This window comes from Phodopus roborovskii, unplaced genomic scaffold, assembly GCF_943737965.1.
Source record: "Phodopus roborovskii unplaced genomic scaffold, PHOROB, whole genome shotgun sequence".
NCBI lineage: Eukaryota > Metazoa > Chordata > Mammalia > Rodentia > Cricetidae > Phodopus > Phodopus roborovskii.
In genome coordinates this window covers 27,312,078-27,335,756 of record NW_026126482.1, presented here as the reverse complement: position 1 = coordinate 27,335,756, position 23,679 = coordinate 27,312,078, and the positions used below count along the sequence as shown (strand labels likewise).

General features: G+C 44.6%; 3 protein-coding genes across 6 annotated transcripts in view; 1 reads left to right on the top strand and 2 right to left on the bottom strand.

The window, feature by feature from the left end:
• The window catches only part of Bphl (biphenyl hydrolase like), a 29,708-nt gene extending 18,709 nt beyond the window's left edge, over nucleotides 1-10,999 (top strand). The window contains exons 5-7 of the mRNA XM_051194473.1: nucleotides 2,409-2,540; nucleotides 5,638-5,761; nucleotides 10,603-10,999. Coding sequence (XP_051050430.1) covers nucleotides 2,409-2,540; nucleotides 5,638-5,761; nucleotides 10,603-10,690 — 344 coding nt within the window. The 3' untranslated portion in view covers nucleotides 10,691-10,999. The remainder of the gene's footprint in view (nucleotides 1-2,408; nucleotides 2,541-5,637; nucleotides 5,762-10,602) is intronic.
• A 228-nt stretch (nucleotides 11,000-11,227) lies between these two features.
• The window catches only part of LOC127229353 (tubulin beta-2B chain), a 55,480-nt gene continuing 43,028 nt past the window's right edge, over nucleotides 11,228-23,679 (bottom strand). Inside the window, exon 5 of one of the 4 annotated variants that reach the window (XM_051194469.1) lies at nucleotides 11,228-11,504. In XM_051194469.1, the coding sequence (XP_051050426.1) occupies nucleotides 11,418-11,504 (87 nt within the window). In that variant the 3' untranslated portion in view covers nucleotides 11,228-11,417. Of the gene's footprint in view, nucleotides 12,479-23,679 lie in introns of all 4 variants that reach the window. The other 3 variants (XM_051194470.1, XM_051194467.1, XM_051194471.1) reach the window with 3 other exon arrangements.
• LOC127229354 (tubulin beta-4B chain-like) lies at nucleotides 13,073-14,941 on the bottom strand. Its single transcript, XM_051194472.1, has 3 exons — nucleotides 14,826-14,941; nucleotides 13,509-13,617; nucleotides 13,073-13,218 (listed from the first exon to the last, which is right to left on the bottom strand). The coding sequence occupies exons 1-3, from the start codon at nucleotides 14,880-14,882 to the stop codon at nucleotides 13,088-13,090; spliced, it is 297 nt and encodes a 98-aa protein (XP_051050429.1). The 5' UTR covers nucleotides 14,883-14,941; the 3' UTR covers nucleotides 13,073-13,087.

The window sequence follows — 23,679 nt, the reverse complement described above, 5'->3', positions numbered from 1 at the left end:
CTTAGAACTGGAATTACAGATGTTTATAAGCTGCCATGCGGGTGCTGGGAATAGAACCCAGATCCTCTGGAAGAACAACCAGTGTTCTTACCCACTAAGCCATCTCTCCAGGCCCCAGGGAAGAATTTTTAAAAAATAATAAAAGATGAGCTTGTTCTACTACAAGATGGCCTTTCACAGAATGTGGTCTGCCTGGTAGCCCAGAATATAAGGATCCACAAGCAGTGTTAAAGTCATTACTGTTACATTTGGGGGGATACAAGCGGTATAAGGAATTAAACATAGAGCCTCATACATGCATATATTTTGCCACTGGACTTCCTCCCCCCAGGCTTTCTTCACATCTTGCTCTTTCCTTTCCTACTCTCCCAACTCTCATTTCCATTCTGAAATCCACCCCCTCTTTGTTAACCAACTGCATCATACCTGTCTCTGAACTCGAGTCCCTATAGACCAAGCAGACCAACCCTCCCAGTCTCTACAGTCAACTCACCCTGGCTTCCCTCCGAACATGTGGACCAACCTGCAGAGGCGGAGGCAGAGGTGGAGGCAGGCCTCTTCAGAAGGCAATAAAGCTGTAAATCACATTTGAGCACTTCCATTCACTGAGTGTGCCTTGAGAGCACACCACATGCTGGCCACTGTCCGTACTCTACAGCAACCACCGTCCACTGTCAATGTGTGCTACTAGTGTCACCTGACCTTCCTGGTGTGTCCTTCAGAAATGCATGTGCTAAAGACTTTCACATACACCATTTAATATGTTCAGGAGCACCAGTACTTATGGAAGAACAGAAAAGATCAAGCCAAATAAATCACATTTGCTGCATTATTTTAAAGGTAGACTTTAACTATTATTTTTTTCCTGCCAATTAATCATCTATAGTTAGACTTACTAGTCAACCCTACATCCTTTTTCTTCAACAGAGCCCTTGTGTAATAAGTGTAAGTTCCAGGCAGGAACATGTGAATAAAGGTTCATGTTGAGGACTTAACAGCAGCCTGTTCATTTTTCTTCAGTCCTTTGCATCATTTGTTTGTTTCTCAAATGTACCAGAAAAACTTAGCTGGCCTTTTATATCTGTATCGGTGGGTCAATCAACCATGGCCAAAAATATCTAAAAATTAAATTACCTCTGCATTGAATATATACAAATTTTTTGGTTATGATTTCCCTAAGCAACATAGCATACTACTTATATAGCATTTAAACTATATGAGTTTAAGTAAAATAATATAGAGGTGGTTTATGTATTTGGGAGTTCCTCTGTCAGTTCTGTGCACATTCTCTGTAATTTTGCATAATGGGCTGGAGCATCCACAGTCTGAAATCCACAGGGGTTCCTAGGATCACAAATGTCTTCTCACCCCAGAGAGGGATCCCATGACAGACCAAAGTATGGATATTGCTAAAGTCCAACTTGGTGAATTATGAATTTTACTGGGGTTACTTACAAAGAGCAGAAATGACTCAAAAGCAGCTGATCACCAATGCCCACTCCAGTATAGTGACAGCTTACAAAGCTGGGAACACTGAGATGACTCAGCAGGTTGGAGAATGTCCACTCCTGGTGCCTCAGTTAGTCTGAATCTCTTCCAGGCAATTCAATTGGCTTCTACTTCTTCCAGGCAGCTTTTCTCTGAGAATTGTCTTTGCAGCTCAGCTTTATTTAGTCAGAAGGGGACTCTCAACTTTTATTGTCTACTCCCCCAGGGAGGAGCCTAGTGAATATGGTCAGTTTCGGGAACTTCCTGAAGCTATTTTGAGCTAATGTTTACCTTCCTACTTAAGGAACTGCAAGACACAGTGTTTCAATATTGGAGAAAACTGTTACATAACATTCTAGGAACTGAAAGATAATAATATCATTCTTACTCTGGAGGCACCAATTAGAGAAATGCTTTCCCTTTTATCTTAATATCTTTAGCAGAAAGAGTTCAACCCAGCTCTGATTTCATTCAGTCACTAATGATTCATCATGTTATTCTTGTGGAGGTCCAGCCTAGGGTCTGATGTACAAAGCATAAAGCAAAAACAAACAAACAAACAAAAAAACCTTGAACTGATCACACATCCCTAATGGAAGGTGGAAGATGGACAGTCAAGCATAAGGCAGAAAGCCCTGTAAAACACTGATAAGTGCTAATCAGAGGGAAAGTCACAGAGTTCATGGGGGTGGGGTGGAGCCCTTTAACATGTGGGCAGAGATGTAGAGGATGTGAGTTACACAGGTATTGGGAAAGGTCTTCCCTAGAGTTTGTAAGTGAGCCACACAGGTACTGGGAAAGATCTTCCCAGCAAGCAGAACAGTGAGCCTGAGGACCAAAGGTAGCCTGGCTTGGGTTACTTCAAGATAACACTGTAGTCTGAAACTGTACTCATCCTTGTCCACACCTCTGTTTTTCAGGTATCCGAGATGTTTCTAAATGGAGTGAGAAGACCAGGAAGCCTCTGGAAGCCCTATATGGATATGACTACTTTGCCAAAACCTGTGAGAAGTGGGTGGATGGCATAAACCAGTTTAAACATCTGCCAGATGGTAAGCTGCATGGACTAATGGTTCCTTTGCTAATTGCAGGGGATGCTTGAGTTCCTCCCTTGATGTTCCAGCATTCCTCCATAATGAACAAGCACACCCATTATCCTCACATGGTTAGTGTGTGAACAGAGACACAGGTCATTGGACATAATATGAGCCCTGGCGTAATAAGTGTAAGTGACCATGTGAATAAAGGTTCACGGTGAGGCTTTAATAGCAGCCTGTCCATTTTCCTTTAGTCATTTGCATATGTGGCAGCACAGGTCTGTTCTCTGAAAACCTGTTTCTACCTTCTAATTGAAGAAGGTCATTAGAAGGAGAGCCACTATATAGATGGTTTGTTTTGTTGTGTTTTGTCCTGTCTGGATAGGTCCACCCCTACTCATCTTACTTCTAGGACAAAGCAAGAGGAAGTCTCTGCCATGCTCTTCATCCCCAGTAGAACCAGAAAGGGGAAGGAAGAGACTGTTCAATTCTCTTTTCAACTTCAGAGCCAAATGATATAACCTTACCTGGGGACAAGTGCCTTCTTCTGTTTATCTTAAAAAATTAGTACGATTTCCAGTAAGAATTAACATCTTTAAGCAGAATCCAAAATTTGTTTTTATATAGCTATGTGATTAGTCAGCTTTCGGTCACTGCCACAAACACCTGAGATAGCTTACTGAGAGGAGAAGTGTATTGTGCCTTAGTTCTGGCTCTGGTCTGTGACTAGGGAAGCCCACTGCCTAGTGCAGTGCAGAACATCATGGTAGGAGAGCTTGGCAAGGCAAAGCCGTTTACCTCATGGGCAAAAAGGAAATGGAGTTTGCCTCTCCTCCAAAGACACATGCCACAGTTTCCTATGAGCTTCCACTAGGCCCCACCTTTTAAAGGTCCCACCACTCTCTCCTACTCCACGCTGGGAAACAGCTCCAGCATGGGAACCTTGAGGAACACTAAGATCCAGACTGTAGCAAGCTGCTTGGAATGGATGATTTGATTCCCCCTCCCTTCCTTTTAGTTTTGTAATTATTATGTGAATAGAGTAGCTAAGATTTAATCTTAGAAACATTGTTGCAGAATGCTTGTGTCTGAAAGGACAGTTTAATCTATTAGGTAATCCTTTCCAGCATGAATCATCTGTAATGTCAAAGCTTTTGCAATGAAAAGGACTTTGGAAATATTACATGTCTGGTTGACGTTCAAAAGAGCAAATCCGTGCCTTATAGTGATCCTGTTAAAATGCAGTTTTTATCCACAGTAAGGAGTCCTTAAAATGTGTCTCCTTGCATCAAAAAAAAAAAAAAAAAAAAAAAAAAACCAGAAAAAGGTGTCATTAAACCAAGTGAGTCAGTTCTCCACGAAAGAGAACACACTGAGAAGTATAGTTCAGTGCTTTCTGGGAAGAGGCAATGAAGAGATGGATATAGTGTTAAACTGACTGTTCCAAAGCACATCCTACATAGAGAATCCGATGTGGAAATCATCGTATAGCAGGGTTTAATAGTTCATCTCCCTTCTGTATTTACTGATCTGACAGGAGTCTCTTGTTCATGGCAGTGTGCTCAGGTTTACAGACACCTGATCCAGCATGGGTGATTGCACAACTGGGATCATCGGGGCCTGGGTTTGAGGTCTTGGCTTGCTGTCAGAATGGCTTTGGGCAGTGACTTAGTTTCTGGAGAACATACTAATACCTACCTCATAAAGTTTTGTGGGAATTAAGTGAGATACTATATATTCAGTTATGATAGAGTGCTAGGTGTCATGCAAGTGCCATTACTGTGTTTTTAAAAAGCGCCTAAGTTACAAGTGTTTGTCCGTATTGAATGAGTTAAAATGTAAGTGCTAGTCTGGCATGGTGGCATGAGCACTTGGGAGGCAGAGACAGGTGAATCTGTGAGTTTAAGGTCAGCCTGGTCTACATAGTAAGTTCCAATCCAGCCAGAAATACACAGCGAGATCCTGTCTCAAAATGGAAAACAAACCAAACCAAAAAAACACAGTGTAAGGGCTCTAAGTGTTGCCATACCCTGGCACAGCAAGCAGTTGTAGAGATGGCTTTTATCAGCATCACCCCATAGAGCTGGCAGATGTGTGCTGCCCAGAGCAGTGCTCCCCCAGTCAGGTGGTCGCCCTCCCTTGGTGGAGAGTGATCCCCAGCTGAAGAGAAGGGCAGAGGCTTGGTGCCAGGTGGGCAGTGCCACATGCACTGGATGTCAGCCAGCTCAGCTACACAGAGCCTTCCTTCTCCAACAGGCAGAGATGGGAACGGAGTGCAGGAAGAGCTAGCAGCATGGATACCAGATCCTTCAATGCGGCTGACCACGTGACAACCAAGGTGTGGCAGTTAGGAGTATCACTAACGTACAAGCACTGAAGAGTAACTGGTGTTCTGTGTACAGGCTAACTTCACATGAAGTCCCTGCTTCCTGACAACTGGCTAGGTCTTCAGCCATTGAGACGAAACCTCAGAGGAGAACGTTTCAAGTGCCAGGCATCGTCAGCATGACTGACAGGCTGTCTCTTTGTAATATAAGTCTGGGGGGGGGTTGTTTATTTGATTTTTTCTACCATTTTATGTGAATAATTAATTTAAATCAGGAAAAGATGTTTATTTACTAGTAGAGCATCAAAACAAGCCAGAGCAGGGAAATAGGAAAGGGAAGCCTAAGGATGTGAAAACTGGAAGGAACCCCCAGATTCCTAGCTCCCACTGACAGGGAAGCCAAGACGCATTCGTGTGTCAGCAGATTACCAAACACCCAAGATAATAGAAAAGGCTTATTTTGAGTTCTGGGGCTTCCCAGACAAGAACAAGTCTCCTCATTGCTTGGCATCTGTGGTGAGGCAGGCACTGAGAGCTCTTGCTGGAGCAAAGGTGATCACATACCAAGTCAGAGTGGAAGGGAAGAGAGGGTAGGCTAGAGTTTGACAGTATCCTTCAGGTGCATGTCCCCAATGATAAAGATGTCCCTCAAGGCCACACCCTGAGACTTTCACCACTTCCTAATGACACCTCTCTGGGGACCAAGCCTTTGGTGCCTAGCCGTGTATCGCTGCTTCTTCCCTGCAGAGTCTGTGCTAAGGGGATTCCTGTGCTCTTGTCTCTCAGGTAACATCTGTCGGCACTTGCTGCCCCTGGTCCAGTGCCCAACCCTCATTGTACATGGAGAGAAGGATCCATTGGTCCCACGTTTTCATGCTGACTTCCTTCATGAGCACGTGAAAGGGTCACGGTGAGTCTTGTTATAACCTCTGCAAGTCCTGGGCTCCTCAGAGCCTCTGAGGAAGTGAGAACAGCCCCAGGAAGGAGAAGACGTGAGCGAGTGGAGGCTCTGGGTGCATGTTCCTCATTTGGTGAGAGAGTACCACAGCACAGAGGACCTGAGCTCCAAGTTCTGGAAACTCTCAGCAGACGGACTCTGGTCAATGTCTTTGAGCACAGTGAGGTCAATATGTCCCTGGGCACTGATCTCTGTAACAGGAGAATCACTTAGATGTGTAGCTCCATTGGCAACTATTCAGTATACCTTGGGACTATAGCTCATTTAAAAACAACAATAATAAGCATTCAGAAAACCAAACCAAGAAAGCAAATGGTCCTTTGACGGCCATGAACATAGATATAGGCATATTCTATGTTCAACTCTGAGGCCTTTTTCTCACTAAATTATATTGTAAACTCTGCAAGACATATCCGCCTTAAATATGTACTCAGCCCTTCCATGTGCCTGATTTTGATGCCTGTGGAGAGCCAGCACTGCTTAACTCAGGTCCTTGTCCCCAAAGCCCCCAAAGCCCAGCAGGGAAAGCTGGCACCCCAACAGCAGCATCACTGCCTATGAGTGAGTCTTCTCAGTGTATCTTAACAGTGGGCTTCTCTGGGGATTTGGAAGTAAAGGAAGGGGGGGTGTTTCAAATTCCACAGCAAAACACAGTTGCATAGTAATTCATATATGCAATTGTTTATATGAAGTGTGTGTGTGTGTGTGTGTGATTCTTTACATTGAAAAGCCATTCTTCATCTTATGTATTCCTTCTATACCAGTTAAACCCTGAGTTAAACAAACACAAGAATATGAGCAGGAAAAACAACCACTTTGGGAAGAATGTAGAGTAAATGAAGAATAAAAGTAGAAGTTAGATTAAAGTTACATTGTGAGTAAACATAAAGTTTTTTTACAAAAATATGTAAGTTCATAGTAAATAGGGCATTTTCAAATTTGCATTTTATAAAATTATACTACTAAACCATGGTTATGGCACAAAATTCAAATAGTTTATTTTCTTATTAATCTCTCAGATGTTTTCTATTCATCTCTGACTCTAAGTTTTATTTTAATTTTATACATTAGACTATGCAATGTGGTGTTTCTGCATAGAATTTTGTATTTTAGAGCTATTTTACATAAAATATTTAATTATACTTCAGTATAAACTTAGGGAAAGTACCATTTATTTTTTATTTTATTTTATTTTTTTTTTTAGATGAGAATTCAAGCCTGGTTGCTGTTAAACAGTGAGGGTTTCAAGCTATTGAGTTAGTAAGTGACAAGTCCTAGATTTTCTGAAAACAGAACTTTTTCACCACAACACAACTGTCTGTCATGAATGTATCCTTAGAGAGATGGTCAGATAGCCATGCTAGGTGGCCTGGTAGACTCTCTTCTGCATCAGGAATAACCGGCTTTTGCACTCTGACTCTCATGATCAATACAGAGACGTCCCCTTAAGGAGCCAAACTCACTAAACATCTGTCTGTAAGAAAGTTTCGCCTAGGAATTCTGCTCCAAACCTATCTCCTAGCAACAGACTACATCAATATTGGAGAAAAATGTGCCCTTCCTGTACATTTGGTGGAAAATCATTTTCTTATAACATATTTATTGGAATTCAAGGGTTGGAGGTAAAATGTCATTAGCAATGTTTCTCTAAAATTGGTCTGTATTTTCCACTCCTTTTGCTAAAAGAGCCCTTCATGTTGGGTGGGTAACTACCAGTCCTCATGGCTGGCTTCTTTGAGAGGCCACAGAAGGAAACTGGATTCCTAGAGCTGCAAATCCCTGCTGTGCATCTGTGCCAGGCTTTCTGAGGCAGGGCAGCTGCACACCTTGCCAGGCACGTCTTTAACTACACTTAAAGGCATAGTCTGTCCTCATGGGTTTTTTTTTTTTTTTTTTTTTTTTTTGTTTGTTTTTTTTTGTTTTTGGTTTTTTTTGTTTTTTTGGTTTTTTTTTTTTTTTTTTTTTTTTTGCCAAGAAGCACTTACTGTATATGAGTCACACCATGCTGCTTTTACCTCCTTGGAAGACCAGACTCCAGCTTTGTTAGTCTGTCTCCTTCCTTTATCTTTCCTCTCTTCGTAGGAGAAGAATTATAGTCTCTTAAAAGCAAGGAGGCTTTATTTTAACTTTTTACTTTTAGGCAGCTGCATTTCTCCCACAGAAACTCATGTGGAAAAACCCATAGTCAGAATTGTTTTGAATGCAGTAGTAAGGTGAACAGGCCATGTCTTTAGAGTCCTCGTGCCCTGATCCTGGTTTCAGGGTTCCTGTGTAGCCAGACCTCCCTCCTGGCTGAAGGGCTTCTCATCTGTTTTTCTGCCAGCCTCCGGAGGGGACATTTCCCAAAGCATGCAACAGGCCCAGCAGCCACCGGAGAAATCTTGTTGAGTGTCAATTGGTACCCAACGTCCTCTAGAGCTGGTGTGAAGAGGCTCATGGAGGTAGCAGGGCTGGGCTGACTGGAGAGGATGTGACTGCACAGCTAGGTCAAGCCACTGTGCTGGAACCGGCTAACTTGGCTGCCACACCAAAGTTAGGGAGTTCCCGCCTTAACTGTCTTCTAAGACTTTCAACTCCACAATGATGCCAGAGCATCCCCCATTCAACCATCGGCCTCTCATGTTCAGTTCAGAGTTCCCTAAACTACATGACGCTCTCAACACTTTATGACTGAGAGAGGCTGGGTCAGCAGAACTGAGATGACCACAGGTTTACCCCAGTTTAACAGCTTCTTGCCGAGAGATCTAGACTTTCTAAAGGTGTCACATGCCAGAGGACCCCTCCCTTGCAAACAGGCCTTTCACCCTGTTAGGGCCCCTCCACCACCTGAGATGTGTTTAGTGGTAGGCTTTCCTGCTAATTTTCCTGGAGAAGCTGATTGTTTGAAAGCCACTCGGTGAGGCCTGCGCATCCTTTTGTTGTCTGGGTAAAAACTGGGTCAGCAGCAGAGTGGCTGCACTGGCTAAGTGTTTGTGCCTGGCTGTTCTGGTCCTGTTCCCAAGAGAATTCACAGTGGGTTCCACACAGAGTGAAGGGAGGATTTGCACTAAAACCTGGGAAGGCATCAATAGAATAATTTTCTTCATGCTTTCATCTATCCATCCACCTATCTACCAACCCATCTACTCATTCACCTATCCACTATCCATCCACGCATCCACTAATGCACCCATCTGGTATCTACAGTAGATCTCTCATATTTTTAATATGAAGAATCTCAGTTTTACTTTCCCAAGGTCTAGAGATGTTGCAGAAAAACTTTAGGCTTCACTGTATAGCTAAAAAAAAGAGATTCACAGCTGGCCTTTTCTTTTTCTGTCCTTATTAGGAACAGGTGAATTGTAGAAATGGGGCAGAATAGGAAACAACTGAGTTAGGCATCTCTGGATGTACTTCAGGATTGTCGGGATTGTTTCTTGGCCTCTGGACCCAGCTTAATTCAGACAAATGGTTGTAGTTTGGCCTACATCTGTCCTTCTGTCCTGGAAAACTAGTCTTTTCTGTTTCCTAAAAACCGCGTCTTTGAGCATCTCTGTGGCCCCACGCCTATGGAGTGCACCTGGAACATCTTTGGGGCTGGTATAACTCATCCCTTCTAAGAAACGCTTTTTAAACTTACAATAGTCTGGTTATTAGCAATAGCATTATTAACTTTACAAAGCAGTATTAACCTCTAAAAGATGCCATTAGTATATATTCCCTTTTCACTTGATTTTCTTGGTCCTTCCACCCCTGGCACTGGCTGGCATAGCTGAGTTGCCAGAGGCCCAGCATCTTAAGAGGATGCTGCTTCCCCCAGAGTCCTCCCTATTGCCTGCTGAATCGCTAAGAGCCATCATCAGTACTGCTGCTGAAAGACCAGAGAAGTGAAGACTGTCGTTGGAATTCTCTCTGCTCCAGCCCAGTTCTTTTGACACCCAGTTGTCACTGTAGACAACATGACTTGAACTTGAGCTTGCCTCCCAAAAGCTTTGGTTAATCTCTGTTTCTACACGTTAGAAGCCAATAAATTAGATTTTTAAATTGTATTTTTTTTTTTTCAAATCAGTCCTCTTTGACCACAATCAGGTTAAAATTAAGAAGCCTTTCCAGGACAGAGGGGTCCACTAAAGACACGATGTGACAGCTGCAGAAGTGGTTCTGCACACATGGCTGCTGATGAACCCCATCACCCACCCAAAATTCCTAAGGCGTTTCTCCATCTGTCTGCAGGCAGTAGTCAGGCTTACTTGCTCTGCACTCTGAACATGACAGGATGGCTTGGAACATTGAATGGAGGCTGCCACTGGCTGAGAGTTCTTGTTTGTCTTACCTGCTATGCAGACACCCCAGAAACTCACCTGTGCAATTCAGTGAATTCTGACCATTTCTCATTTTTACCATTTTTCTTTTAAGAGTTAAGATTACTGTCAGTAACTATCACCCCTAATATTTTTGTAATCATTTCCCCAATAGTCTCTTTAAAACACACACACACTTGTTAAAAATGGATTTTTAGAGTAATTACCAAGTCACTCTCTCCACTAATTTCCAGTCAAACCATTTTTGTTATCAGCTACAATCCCAAACATTGTCACTGTTTAGTGATGGCTTTTCTGCTCTATGTCTGGGGTGGTCAGAATTTCCTTAAGGAGTTCACCCTGGGATTCATATTCATGGGAAGTTTATTTAGTTCTGAAAGATTCTCATGAAGTGTTGATGAGGTGAAAGCATTTATATATATATATATATATATATATATATATATATATATATATATATAGTACTGACCCAAAGCTTGCTTTGTTTCTTAGGTTGCATCTGATGCCAGAAGGCAAGCATAATCTGCATTTACGTTTTGCAAATGAATTCAACAAGTTGGCAGAAGACTTTCTACAATGAAATTAAAAGAAGCATTTGGTTTCTGGATGATTCTGTATTGAGGGGATCATGTCCTTGTCTGTTACCAGGATGCTCCAAAATGCCTTCCTTGCTTTTATCCTCAGTTCACAGACCTGCCAGGCTTTCTATACTTCCCATGATATGACTCTATGCAAGCAGGAAAAATAGCATACCTGAGTCAGGATATAGCTTTAATAGCTGCAAAAAATGAATATGAGCATTTTAAACATTAAATTATGCGTTTCTATCATTGTCTTAAAATTAATTCTTACCATAATTTATTTTCAAATAAATTTCATGTGAAACATTCATAGTGTTTGTGTTTGCTATTTTAGGACTTCTTGCATTTAAACAGGCTTTTATTGCATAAGAGTCAAAAGCTGGGTTTGTGTTAGTCCTTCATTCTACAAGTTCATAGGCTATCTGGAATGCTAACAATTAAAACACTAAGCAGAAGTCCTACAGTACTATTCCCTGAATTTTTGTATTTCAAAAGAAAAAAATATATAGGATGTTAAGGGAGAAAAGAACCACAGGTTTTATACACATGCTTTTTATTAGTATAGATATCTTAGACAATACTGTAATCTTGAAAGAAGGTCCACACTATTACATCAACAGTGAATTTCTGACAGAGGCAAACTGAGCACCATAATTTACAAATAGAAAGACCATGCTGGAGGACAACAGAAGTTCACTAAGGGTGCACAATGTGTCTGAGAAGTTCTTAAGCCTCATCCTCGCCCTCCTCCTCCTCGAACTCGCCCTGCTCATCAGCCGTGGCATCCTGGTATTGCTGGTATTCAGACACCAGGTCATTCATGTTGCTCTCTGCCTCGGTGAACTCCATCTCATCCATGCCTTCGCCCGTGTACCAGTGCAAGAAGGCCTTGCGCCGGAACATGGCAGTGAACTGCTCCGAGATGCGCTTGAACAGCTCCTGGATGGCAGTGCTGTTGCCGATGAAGGTGGCTGACATCTTGAGGCCTCGAGGAGGGATGTCGCACACGGCTGTCTTCACATTGTTGGGGATCCACTCCACGAAGTAGCTGCTGTTCTTATTCTGCACGTTGAGCATCTGCTCATCTACCTCCTTCATGGACATGCGGCCACGGAAGATGGCAGCCACGGTCAGGTAGCGGCCATGGCGCGGGTCGCAGGCGGCCATCATGTTCTTGGAGTCGAACATCTGCTGGGTGAGCTCAGGCACTGTCAGGGCTCGGTACTGCTGGCTGCCCCTGCTGGTCAGAGGTGCAAAGCCTGGCATGAAGAAGTGCAGGCGTGGGAAGGGCACCATGTTCACGGCCAGTTTGCGCAGGTCTGCATTCAGCTGGCCTGGGAAGCGCAGGCAGGTGGTCACCCCACTCATGGTGGCTGACACCAGGTGGTTGAGGTCGCCATATGTGGGTGTGGTCAGCTTGAGGGTGCGGAAGCAGATGTCATACAGGGCCTCGTTGTCGATGGAATAGGTTTCATCTGTGTTCTCTACCAGCTGGTGCACGGAGAGGGTGGCATTATAGGGTTCCACCACAGTGTCAGAGACCTTGGGTGAGGGCATGACACTGAAGGTGTTCATGATGCGGTCTGGGTACTCCTCTCTGATCTTGCTGATGAGCAGGGTCCCCATGCCTGAGCCAGTGCCTCCCCCCAGTGAGTGGGTCAGCTGGAAGCCCTGGAGACAGTCACAGCTTTCAGACTCCTTCCTTACTACATCCAGGACGGAGTCCACCAGCTCAGCGCCTTCTGTGTAATGGCCTTTGGCCCAGTTATTTCCTGCACCACTCTGGCCTGCAAGAGAGAAAGAGAATATTAGATACTTAGGAATTCAGGTTGGTGTTGTTGGACTATGAAGGAAAAGGAAAAACTGGCCTTAGAGAGAACAGTTAGTAGTCTTTTAGATACACTGTTTTAAGGGAAGGAAATATTGTAACAATGATCTCAAAGTGTAATAATGACCTCAAGAACCCCGGGGATCACAATAAAGTAAGAATTGAGTTGAAGAGGACACATTTTAACAATACTCAGTAGATTCTAAAAGTAAACACAGGGAACGTTCAGTAGATACTCTTAATTAGCTATAATTAAAGAGGAAAGGCAAGGGAGCACTACACCTTGGTCATTGAAGTGGTTACCTGGCATCAATGGTCCTTTGAAATCACCTGCTGCCTGTAATATCCTCTTTGAAGACTGTCACCCTCGCCACCCCTCCCCCAGAGCTGCTCCTCATGGAGGCCTTTAACAGCCTCTACAGTCACACACTCTCCTCTGAGCTGTCAAGAGTCAGCTGCACAGGTTAGGCCAGGACTTGTGGTCTGTGGACACAGGCTCAGCTGGGCACTGCACACACAACTGTAAAGCCCATGGCTGCTAGGAAGGGGTGAGTCATTTGGCTGGCTCTCATGGAGCATGACAACATACCGAAACAAAGTTGTCTGGCCTGAAGATCTGGCCGAAGGGTCCTGACCTCACTGAGTCCATGGTGCCAGGCTCCAGGTCCACCAGGATGGCTCGAGGTACATATTTGTTGCCTGTGGGGACAAGAGCTGACTTACAACTGGGCTTGACAGGGAGAAAGATGTAGCAGCAGAATTCATTACAGAAATCCCAGCACTGAGACAAAGGAAGAAAAGGAAAATGAAGCATGCTTAATCACATCAAACATGCAGAGGTCTTCAGGGGCTGCAAAGTGATTTTATTTATCTATTTTGAAGTTGACATTTTAAATGAGAATGCAGAAAGCATTTCTGTGTTATTTGCATGCTCCTAGCCCCTGCCCCTGCCACAGTATGGAAAGCAAGGCTGACATCCAAACCCTTACCAGCAGCTTCATTATAGTACACATTGATTCTCTCCAGCTGCAAATCACTGTCACCATGGTAACTGCCGGTGGGATCGATGCCATGCTCATCACTTATCACCTCCCAAAACTGAAATGAAGGGAATCATATCAGACTTAGGATTCTAACTGTCACCCAGAAAGGCCTTGATCAAACAGCAGGCAAGAGCCCAGTGAGCTGCTGGCCCCTGTGTGTGTGGGCAGCAGCTGCTGCAGAGGGTCTTGGAAATGCGCAGTGCATCGGCCATATTATGACCACAGATGCGGGGCTGGCAGGAGCCTGGAGAAGGAAGTGGGCACAGCAGATCCCCTGCCAGAACTGCAGAGGCAGAGGTTCTTTCACTCCAGACAGGGCTAAATATTACTACCTACAGGTTACTACATACAGGCTGATGGATGGGGAAGGGCAGAAGGAAAGACCAGGTGCCCCACCCCCCTGCGCCTCATGGGATCAATGGCTTCTGGCACAGACTCCATGGCAGCTTTCGACAGCCCAGTTTTATACCACTGACCTACATATTGGCTTCCGGGTATTGCCCCTGGGCTAGGAATGATGGGGATGGGCAGCACAATCCTAAGAGAGTGCCTGGCAGCCCTTGAAAAAACTGGCCATCCTAAGGATGCAGCCTCCATTGTGACTTGGCAGCAGGAAAGGGGGTGGGGAGGTTGGGTGGGCAACATGGCGGTGTTGAAAGAGACCATGTCCTTGTACAGGCACCCGCCCACACCCATGTTGAATGCCCACTGCTGTCTCCAGGTCTCGCAGCCCCAATTCCCTGCAGTCATCTGCCGTCTCACAGAAAGACGACCATGCATTTGATGTCAAGTCTGGAGCAGCACTTGTAAGCGAATTTGTCTAACACCCTTGTCTGTTGGCCCAAAGAGACGCCTCTGTAACATCTGTCAACTCAATGACTTTGCATTTTTTCCTTCATATGACAGACTTTAAAAAATATATACAAATTACATTTAGCATGAGGTTCTCAACCCATCTGACAGTCCCCCTCCCCCAACCCAAATTTCAGAGACAAAAAAACCCAGAGGAATGTCAGCTGCACCACGCAAAAGGGTTGTGTCTGAAAGCAATATAAAGGACCTTGATTTAAGACACCCTGTCACGCACATCGTGGCAGGTTGAAAGGCTTTCAGGACCTGGCCCGCCCAGTAGCCAGCTGCGGAATGCGTCACCTGCCCCAGCTACTCTGGGGCCCTTAGGCTCGACTTGTCCCAGGCTCACAACCTTGAGACCCCCGCCCGAGAGGGCGACTCCACCCTCTCCCTCCCCAGGGGTGCGCCCACCTTAGCGCCGATCTGGTTGCCGCACTGGCCTGCCTGGATGTGCACAATCTCGCGCATGATGTTGGCTGCAGAAGGGATGGAGGCGCTGGCCCTCAGAGTAATGCGTGGACAGAGGGCTAGGGAGCGCAAAGACCTGTCGCCCTCCCCCAGCTCAGGCTTTTATACCCGGGGACCCGCCCGTCTGCGTTGACGTCATGGGGGCAGGGCCGAGGGGTGGAGCGGTAGGGACTGCGGCACCGCGAGAGGGAGCCGGGGCGCGGTGCGAGGTGTAGGGGCTCTTGCCCAGCATCCTGCGTCCCAGCCCCAGCATTACTGCGTCCCTCGGTCGATCCTACTGGCTTCTCCTCAGGTCCACCTGAGTTGCTCGGCCACTGGCCAGACTTTTGGGTCCTAATACGGTTCCTCTCCCACCCCGCCCACTCCCCACCACTCAGGGACTAGAGATTGGGGTCCTGTCTCCCCAGTAGCAGGACCTCGCCCTTGAATATGGGGCCCAGAACTTAAGACGCATCCTTCACTAGATGTCAATCTGAGCGCCTGAATCCTGGGCTGGGGATTGAATCCCTCTCCATTCTTCCAAGTCTGGGTGGTAACTGAGGGAGAGTTAAAAGGTAGACTGGGTACCACTTGGGAGGAAGAGGGGCGGTTCTGAAGAGGTGCTGGGGTGCTTCTTCAAGGACAGCAAGGTTATGCACTTGCAGGTCGATTGCTGGTGAGGGGAGGAAAAGTGCTCCGAACTAGGTATGTCGCATGCCTGCTCTGAACTCTTGGATCCTAAAAGCCTCTTAAATGTTGAAATTTCCTCTCGCGAGAGAGCAAGGAAGAGAAAAGGAGGAATCAAATACAGCACGGGGGTGGGGTGGGGTGGAGAAGTCAAGTGTATGCCTTCCAAACCTGTGGTTGCTGTTAGCCACAGATTGAACTATTGAAACACATGGTCCCTTCCTGAGTTGGGATGTTGCTGTGTGAAATACACAATGGTTTTCGTGGACTTGGTAAGTTAGCCAAAGAACTCCACTGATAACAGGTCACAATGGTCATGGTTTGGATAGTGTTTGAAATCTTATCAGGAAATATACCGGTGTGGCCCACATTTTTGGTTAATGCTACTCTACAATAGGCATCATTTTTGCCCTGATTCTTCCTGTAAGAAAAGCAAGGTTTAAAATCTGACTAGCTACAAAGCCAGAAAGCCAAGGAACCTGCCTTCTTTTCTATGAGTAGAAACCCTGGGTGAGTTTCAAAGGCTTGGTGTGAGAGCTGAACTAACAGGAGTTGTTCTTGGTAGGGTCTGGAACAGTGGACAGGTAAACAGGAGCCTCCACCCTTTCCTTTTGGGAGCCAGTTTCTTCAAACATCAAGTAATTATAGGTGGCTTGAAGCTGGCTTTGTGAACAGGAAATGAGAAGGTATAAATGAAAGCAGGCTGAGTTTATAAAGCAAAAATGCCTCCATAAAGTCTAAGGTGATGCTGTTGTAAATGTGGATCCTGCTTGCCAATTAATATTGGGTCATTTGCTGAGGTGGAAGCCACATACCAATCACTCATGAATTAGCCCTGGCTAAGTCCCATCTTCATGGGCTCTGCTTCATCCCGAGCATCCTAACAGGCAGACAGAGCCGCAGAGCAGATACCTCCTCAGATGGGAAAGGATGTCCTAAATATTCTTCTTTCTCCCACCCACCCACTGATAGGTTGTCCAGCTGACACTCTTCTCAGGGACAAGGCTTGGCCCCCCCATCTCCTCCACACTCTGCTTCCAGGTCCATATCTTGGGTCTTCATGATGAGCTAGAACCTTCCAGAAGCTCTGCAGAAATGGTCCTGCTTTGGAAAATGTCACTGGTTATGTCATTTTTTTTTACAGGTTTCCTAGAGAGAGTTGCCCATTGGTCTATGTTGCTTCATTGATGGTGGAAGGTTAAGGCCAAGAGGAGCAGAGGATATGACTCTGAAGGGATGGCCTTGGCATGTGAGGTCCCCTAGCAGGCAGGCAGAGACTAAGTAGGTCACCTCAGGGAGGGAGGCTTGTCTACTGTTTCTTCTCTGGGTCCTCCAACAATTTCCCTTTGAGCCTGCCTCAACAGGCAGAAATGCTGTGTTGAGAGACAAGCAGCACCCAGTGTGCTCTGGACACTAAGTGGCCTGGAAGTAAGTGAACAGTGACTGTTGCTCAGGGCAGGCACAGGTTCCTGAAGACCATCTGTTTGGGGCATTAACCAGAGGCAGCCTGCTTCCGCCAATGGGCACCCAGCTCTGATATCTATTAGTGTATAGCCAGGGAAACACAGATTTTAAACAATGCCTGCCCTGCCCAAAGTGACTCATCTGAGGGTGTTCTATCCCCTCCCCTCCAGTATGAATGTCCAAACTCCATCACACTATCACAAAGCAAGGCTGCTGTGTGGAACTCAGAGGCATGATGGGAGGAAATGTGTCAAGTAATTCTTCCTGACCTAGAACAGGTCTCCAAAGAGCTCTGTAGAAAACAATTAGCCCTCCTCCTTTTATTTATTTTGTTCCTTTAAAAGGAGAAGTTCTGCTGGCTATTGGGCAAGGGACAACAGCATCCTCCAATCATAGGCCATTTGCTGCTTTAGACCTGATGTTACCAGCATCATCCTTGCCCTGAAGGCATTAAAGAGTGGTGATGACAAAAATTTAGACTAGAGGGTGAATGGCTGAGCATGGACTCAGGCCTTACCTTCTCTCATCCTGCCCAGTTTCCCTCCTTGCCTTCACCAGGCTCTACCAGGAAGGGTCCCAGTGAGAAAGCTTTGGGGAAAGTGCTCTGTGGGTATGTGGCATGTTAGTTGCAACCATGACTAATGCTCCTTCTATAGGTGACAGACATACTTGAGACAGATTTATCCGTCCACTTATAAGGGTCCTAAAATTTTGAAAACATTAATTTCAGCATTAACCCCAACCAAATCTATTAATTTTGTAGCAGATGACAATAATTTAGAGCAAATGTGTAGCAATAGTTTCCAACCACCTTCAATGATGTGTCAGGTCCTTTTTACAAGTATGAATCTCCTTTGTAGATGGAAGAGGCTCCTTCTGGCCAGAGGTTGAACTCATCTTGAGCTCTAACCCCATAAACATATGCGTTATGTACATACTTATTGGCTGTAAAGTTAAAAGTTTAGAGCTTACAAAATGGCCCAGCAAATAAAGATATTTGCTATACAAGCCTGCCACTGGGTTTGATCCCTAGAAATCTCATAAAGGTGGACAGGGAGAACAGACTTCACAAGAATTTGTCCTTTGATTCCCACATGCATATGAGTGTACTTGGGAACATGTGCACATACATACACAAAGTATTTTATATTTTAAAATTTCTAAAGTATTAAGAGGTCTAGTATATCCAGTCATCTCTAGATGTGATGTGTGTGTGCGCGTGTGTGTGTGTTAGTGTGTGTGTGTGTTTCACTATGGATTTTTTGTTTGTCTGTTTGGGGGTTTTTGTTTGTTTTTGTTTTTGAGACAGGGTTTCTCTGTGTAGCCCTGGCTGTCCTGGAATTCACAGGAACCCACAGATACACACCTACATCTTCCTTCTAAGTACTAGAATTAAAGGCATGTGCCACCACACCCTGCTCACTGTTGATATTTGATGGTAATAGCTTTCTTTTTCCTCAACGTGTGGATAATGTGTTTTTCTTCCTTCTGAACATAATTTTAAGGTTTGTCAGACACAATGTTTCAAAGTCTCAGAAATTCCCAAACTTCCCCCAGCTGCTGTCAAGCTCCTGGTCACCTAGACCACACTGAGTCCTCTGAATGAATTATTTCATATGGCTAAGGGAAGAATCACGCCCACCACATTCCCTGACTGGTAAGAGCTCAGGCCTCAAAGGCTGAGTGAATGGGTGCAAACCCCAAAGGCCTAATCTCTCCATATCCACTTTCTCATCCGTTTACTTGGAATAAACATACCAGCCCTCTACAGCTGTAGATTTGTCTAACCGTATTTGAGGAGCCAAAAATATTTTCAATAAATGCTCCCATCCAGGCATGTATCAGCTTTGTTGTCATTGTCTAAACAATACAATACGACACATGCAGTAAATACAGCATGATATGTATAATGTCAGACATTGCTAGTAATCTGGAAATTGTCTGTAGTCTATAGGAAGCTGTGCTGTGCATAGACTATAAATGGTCTATGCCATTTCATATAAGAGACTTGAGTGTCTAATGGACTCCTAGAGCCCATTTCTGTGACACTGAGGGACAACTGTCACCCCCCCAGAGCTGCTACAAAGACTGAGCAGACCAATGTGTAACCACAGTTACTATCCCACCTGCCACACAGCAAGTGTTATTTACATACATCTGAGCTATTGCAGCTGGCATAATCATTTCCTCTCTACCTACCCCTTTCCTTCCTCTGCCTTGTTCTCTCTCTCCCCAACTCAGGGAGCTTGCATTCCTTAATATTCTTGCCACTGTGGCAAAATATCTGGCAAAACAAGACAGGGAGGATTTACTCGGGTTCCTGCTGGCATAGAGTTCTGTAGAAGGAAATTTCTGTCCCGCCCAGTCCAGCAGCTGCTTAGTCCCAAATAAACACACAGAGGCTTATATGAATTATAGACCGTTTGGCCCAATGGCTCAGGCTTCTCATTGGCTAGCTCTCTTTTAATTATTAACCCATTTCTATTCATCTGTGTATCTCCACATGGTCTTGGCTTATCAGTGATGCCTAGGCCTCTCGCTTCCTCGATAGCTACATGGCATCTCCTTGACTCCACCTACTACCTTTCTCTATCCCTGTTTGGATTTCCTGCTGGCTAAATCCTGCCTCTCCAATGGCCAAAACAGCTTTATTCATCAACCAATCAGAGAAACACATATTCACAGCATACAGAAATACATCCCCCATCAGGGTTTAGTGTAAGGCCCTCTGATCCATATGCTCCCTTATGAATTAGAATCAACTCATGTCAGTGCCACAGTATTTCCCACATTCCTCAATGCTCTTGTGTTAAAGGCTTGCTTACTAGCTTTCGGTCCTAGAAGGGGATGGTGGAACCCTTAAGAGGTGGGATTTAGTAACTAGAAGTTAGGTCACCAAGAGAATACCTTTGAAGGGCTATTGGGACTATGGCCCCACGTCCTCTCAGTATTTCAGTTTTCAGCCACCATGCACAGAACACTTTCCTTCCCCATACGTTTCCACCCTAGTGTACCCACATCCATCCAGGCCACAAAGCAATGAGTCAAGCAAGCATGAACCACACTGCTGAAACCGTAAGTGAAGTGAAACTTCCTTATGACATGTTTTTCATCCCTGGCATTTTGTCTCACTGACAGGAAGATGACTGACACAACTACTGTCTAGGTGACTGATACTCTAGTTCAGTGGTTTTCAACCTGTGGGTTGCATATCAAATATCCTGCATATCAGATATTTACATTACAATTCATAACAGTAGCAAAATTACAGTTATGAAGTAGTAATGAAAATAATTTTATGATTTATGGGGAACTGTATTGAAGAGTCGAGGCATTAGGAAGCTTGAGAACCACACTGCTCTAGTTAATTAAAGCTTTTCTGTCTTCTGTGCCCCATGCCATTGTATGCACATCCTCCTCTTACACTCTGTGCTCTTGGTCGGTGAGAAGGACCAGTGAACTTCAGGTGTGATAGAGCAGTGACTCTTTTAAGCAGCAAGTTGAAGCATCCTTTGAATGTTCCTCTCTTCACAAGCCCCTTGGGACTGCAAATCCCCAGAGGACCCCTGCTGCACGATGCAGGACAGTAGTAGAGTGACCAGCTCTGTGGAGTACCCCGAGGGAGACCTTGTTCCCATTACATTGCAACATTGTTTCCCTCATCACCTATTCACAGAAACCCAGCTTCACATCTCAACTAATATTTGTTTTGCCAAGGAATTTGGGTGGGGCTGAACATGCCACCCTCCATCCTACCAAGTGTAGAAAACACTATTCAATTCTTTCAGAATGTTCCAGAGCCCAAGATTTCTTCAGTTTTGCTTTCAAGGCAAATAGCAACTTGGGAAGGTTGACATCAATATTTTTTTTCTTCTTGAGGAAAGCAAGCCAGTTGTTTGTACAGAGCCTGATAATTCTGCAGGGGAGAGTGTTCCAGCACATATTTGCAAGCATAGGGAGAGAGCCTGGCTCAGAGATGGTTGCCCTGTGTGCTCATCTGTGAGGTCATTTCCCAGCCATGCTGCTGTATTTCAGCCTCTGATACAGGAACAATCCTTCCTTCCCTGTCCCTACCATGGTCTATGCTGCTTTCTCAAGAGCAGTCTCTATGGGAGGCTGAATCCAAGGCATACCCAGGGGAAGTACTTTCAAAACACCAGCAGACATTCCTTAACTAAGAAGGAATAGTGAAATAATTGTTTCAAAGGTTCTTATTGGACTGAACTGAGAGCACTTGAGACATAAAAAAACAAAAACAAACAAACACAAATCTACTATCTGGGGGATCCCTGACTATGACTGCAAAGCTGGGATCTTCAGAGAAATCCAAATCCTTCCTGGTTGTTAGGTCCTTCTATATCCCAGACAAATCCCGGAAATATGTGACTAATGGGAAGGGAAGGTCCTTTGTATCTGTCACTACAGATGCCTTCATTGCCATATATGCAAAACAGTCCTAAGCACTATCTCCATATGTCAGATGTAAGATGAATTTTAAAGTTTTTTTTCTTCAGTTGGCCCCAGTAGCTGCACATTACACATCCATGGAATCAATCAATCATGGATAAAATATGTCTAAATATAACAGAAAGGCATGCCAACACTGAGCATGTGCAGATAGTTTTCTTGTCATCATAAACAACTATTTGCATAGCTTTGCCATTGTATCAGGGATTATCAGTAATTTAGAGACAACGCACAGTAAATAGGAGGAAGTGTATAGGTTATATGCAAACACTTGGTCATTTTATTAGCATCCACAGGGATCTTAGGACCAATCTCCTTGGATACCAAGAAATTTTTTCATCATAGCCCCAAATGTTGTTACTAATGTAATACACCAATACTTTGTGGCTAATCTAACATGGAACGTGCATATAAGAATTATATGTGTGTGTATATACATATATTCATTACAATAAATATTACATATATATCCATATATTCATATATATATATATATATATATATATATATATATATATATGTTCATTACAATGAACCTATGTGACCTCTCTAAAATTTATTAGCCAGGTCAGCTTTGCCATTTGGCACTACAAACACAGTGCTTACTAATGAATGAGCTAAGTTATTTACTTTGTGATAAGCGCAGGTTTATCTGGGTCCAAAGACCATGTTATTTCCATTCTACTCAGTCCATGTGCATTAGGCAGATTCTAAGATGATCTCTTCTCCAACTGTTCAAACACTAATCTAAGTACTGCAGGGATGGGGTGTTACAGGCAGTTAGGTCTCACATCGGTTTGCCTTAAGCTTTCCTGTCTCTAATGGCGCCTCCAAAACGAGACTGTTAGCAGGTGGTGACAGAAGAGTACCTCAGTTTGGACCATCAGGCTCAGCATCTTTTCTTGTTGGGCTCAAAATAGAGGGGGAGCTTCTTTGTCACAAAAAAATGGCCAAGTACTTCTAGATATGGAGACCAGTCTTTGGTGAATAGCCGTAGAGATGAGAAGGCCCTCAGATGAATGGGTGACATAGGCCTCTGAGCTTCAGATGACAGTATAGACCGGGCTGGTCCACTCTGCAATGTCCTAAGGGAAGGACTCAACTTCAATGATAAGTTCCTGATCCCAGGACACTGTAAAATGATTGTGCCACTTTCAACTGCTCAGTTTGTAGTGACTTATTAGACAAGAATACAGAACTAGCACACTTGTCCTCCAGTACCCATGGGAAAGTTTTACATAAACCTGCAAATGTGTATCACTTTCCATAAAGTGTTTTGTATATGCCTAGAACCTTCCATACCGCCTTGTATACTTTAAATCATCTCTGGATGGTTCATAACACCTGAGCAGTGTAAATGCCATTTAAGTAGCTGCTTATACTGCAGTGCTTACAGAGAGTGACAAGAAAAAAGTTGGTGCACACTCTGTACTCATACAGCCTTTCCCCATATCCTTGCAACTTAAGGTAGGCTCAATCTATACACAAGGGATTAATGGCTATAGAGGAAGGATCATGCTTGACTTCTTCCATGATGTGGAATGGAAGATTAGACAGGAGATGTTGAGAATGGTCTAAAGCCTAGGGTGCTCAAGAAGGGTGGTGGAGAATGGAGCCAAGAACAATAAGGAAGCCAAATGCTTGCACTAGAGAGCAGATGATGGTCATGGACAGCAGGGGCTCAGCCCAAGGCATGTAGAAGGGGAGACCAGTGAGCATCCCATGAGTCCCACATGCGAAGTAGGTAAGCCAGGCTTTTCAGTGTTGCTGTTATAACCTGTCACTGCATGAGATGTCTTCCACAGAATCTCAACTAGCTGAGTAAATGAATCCTGGTACCACCGGAGTTATATTCATAGATACAAGTTGTATCCTCCTTGTCCTAGAATAAGAGCCAAAGGAACCAGTGGCCAGGTCTAACAGTGTTACTATAAAGACATTAATTAGGAAATTCCTTTTTATCTGGGTGGCTCTTGGTGACCAAGCAACCCCAGGCAGGTCACATCTATTCTCCATGTTTATTTACTTCCAGACCCTAGGGCTCCTGACCTAAATATTTCAGCTCCTTCCAGGGCCTTCATGAGGCAGGGCTTTGAATCCCTTCTCCCCCAGGAAGGCCTTAGACTGAGAACTGAAGAACAGCCCAAAGCTGTTTGACTGACCCTGTTAGGAGGGTTGCCATTGGACAGCTCCGACCACA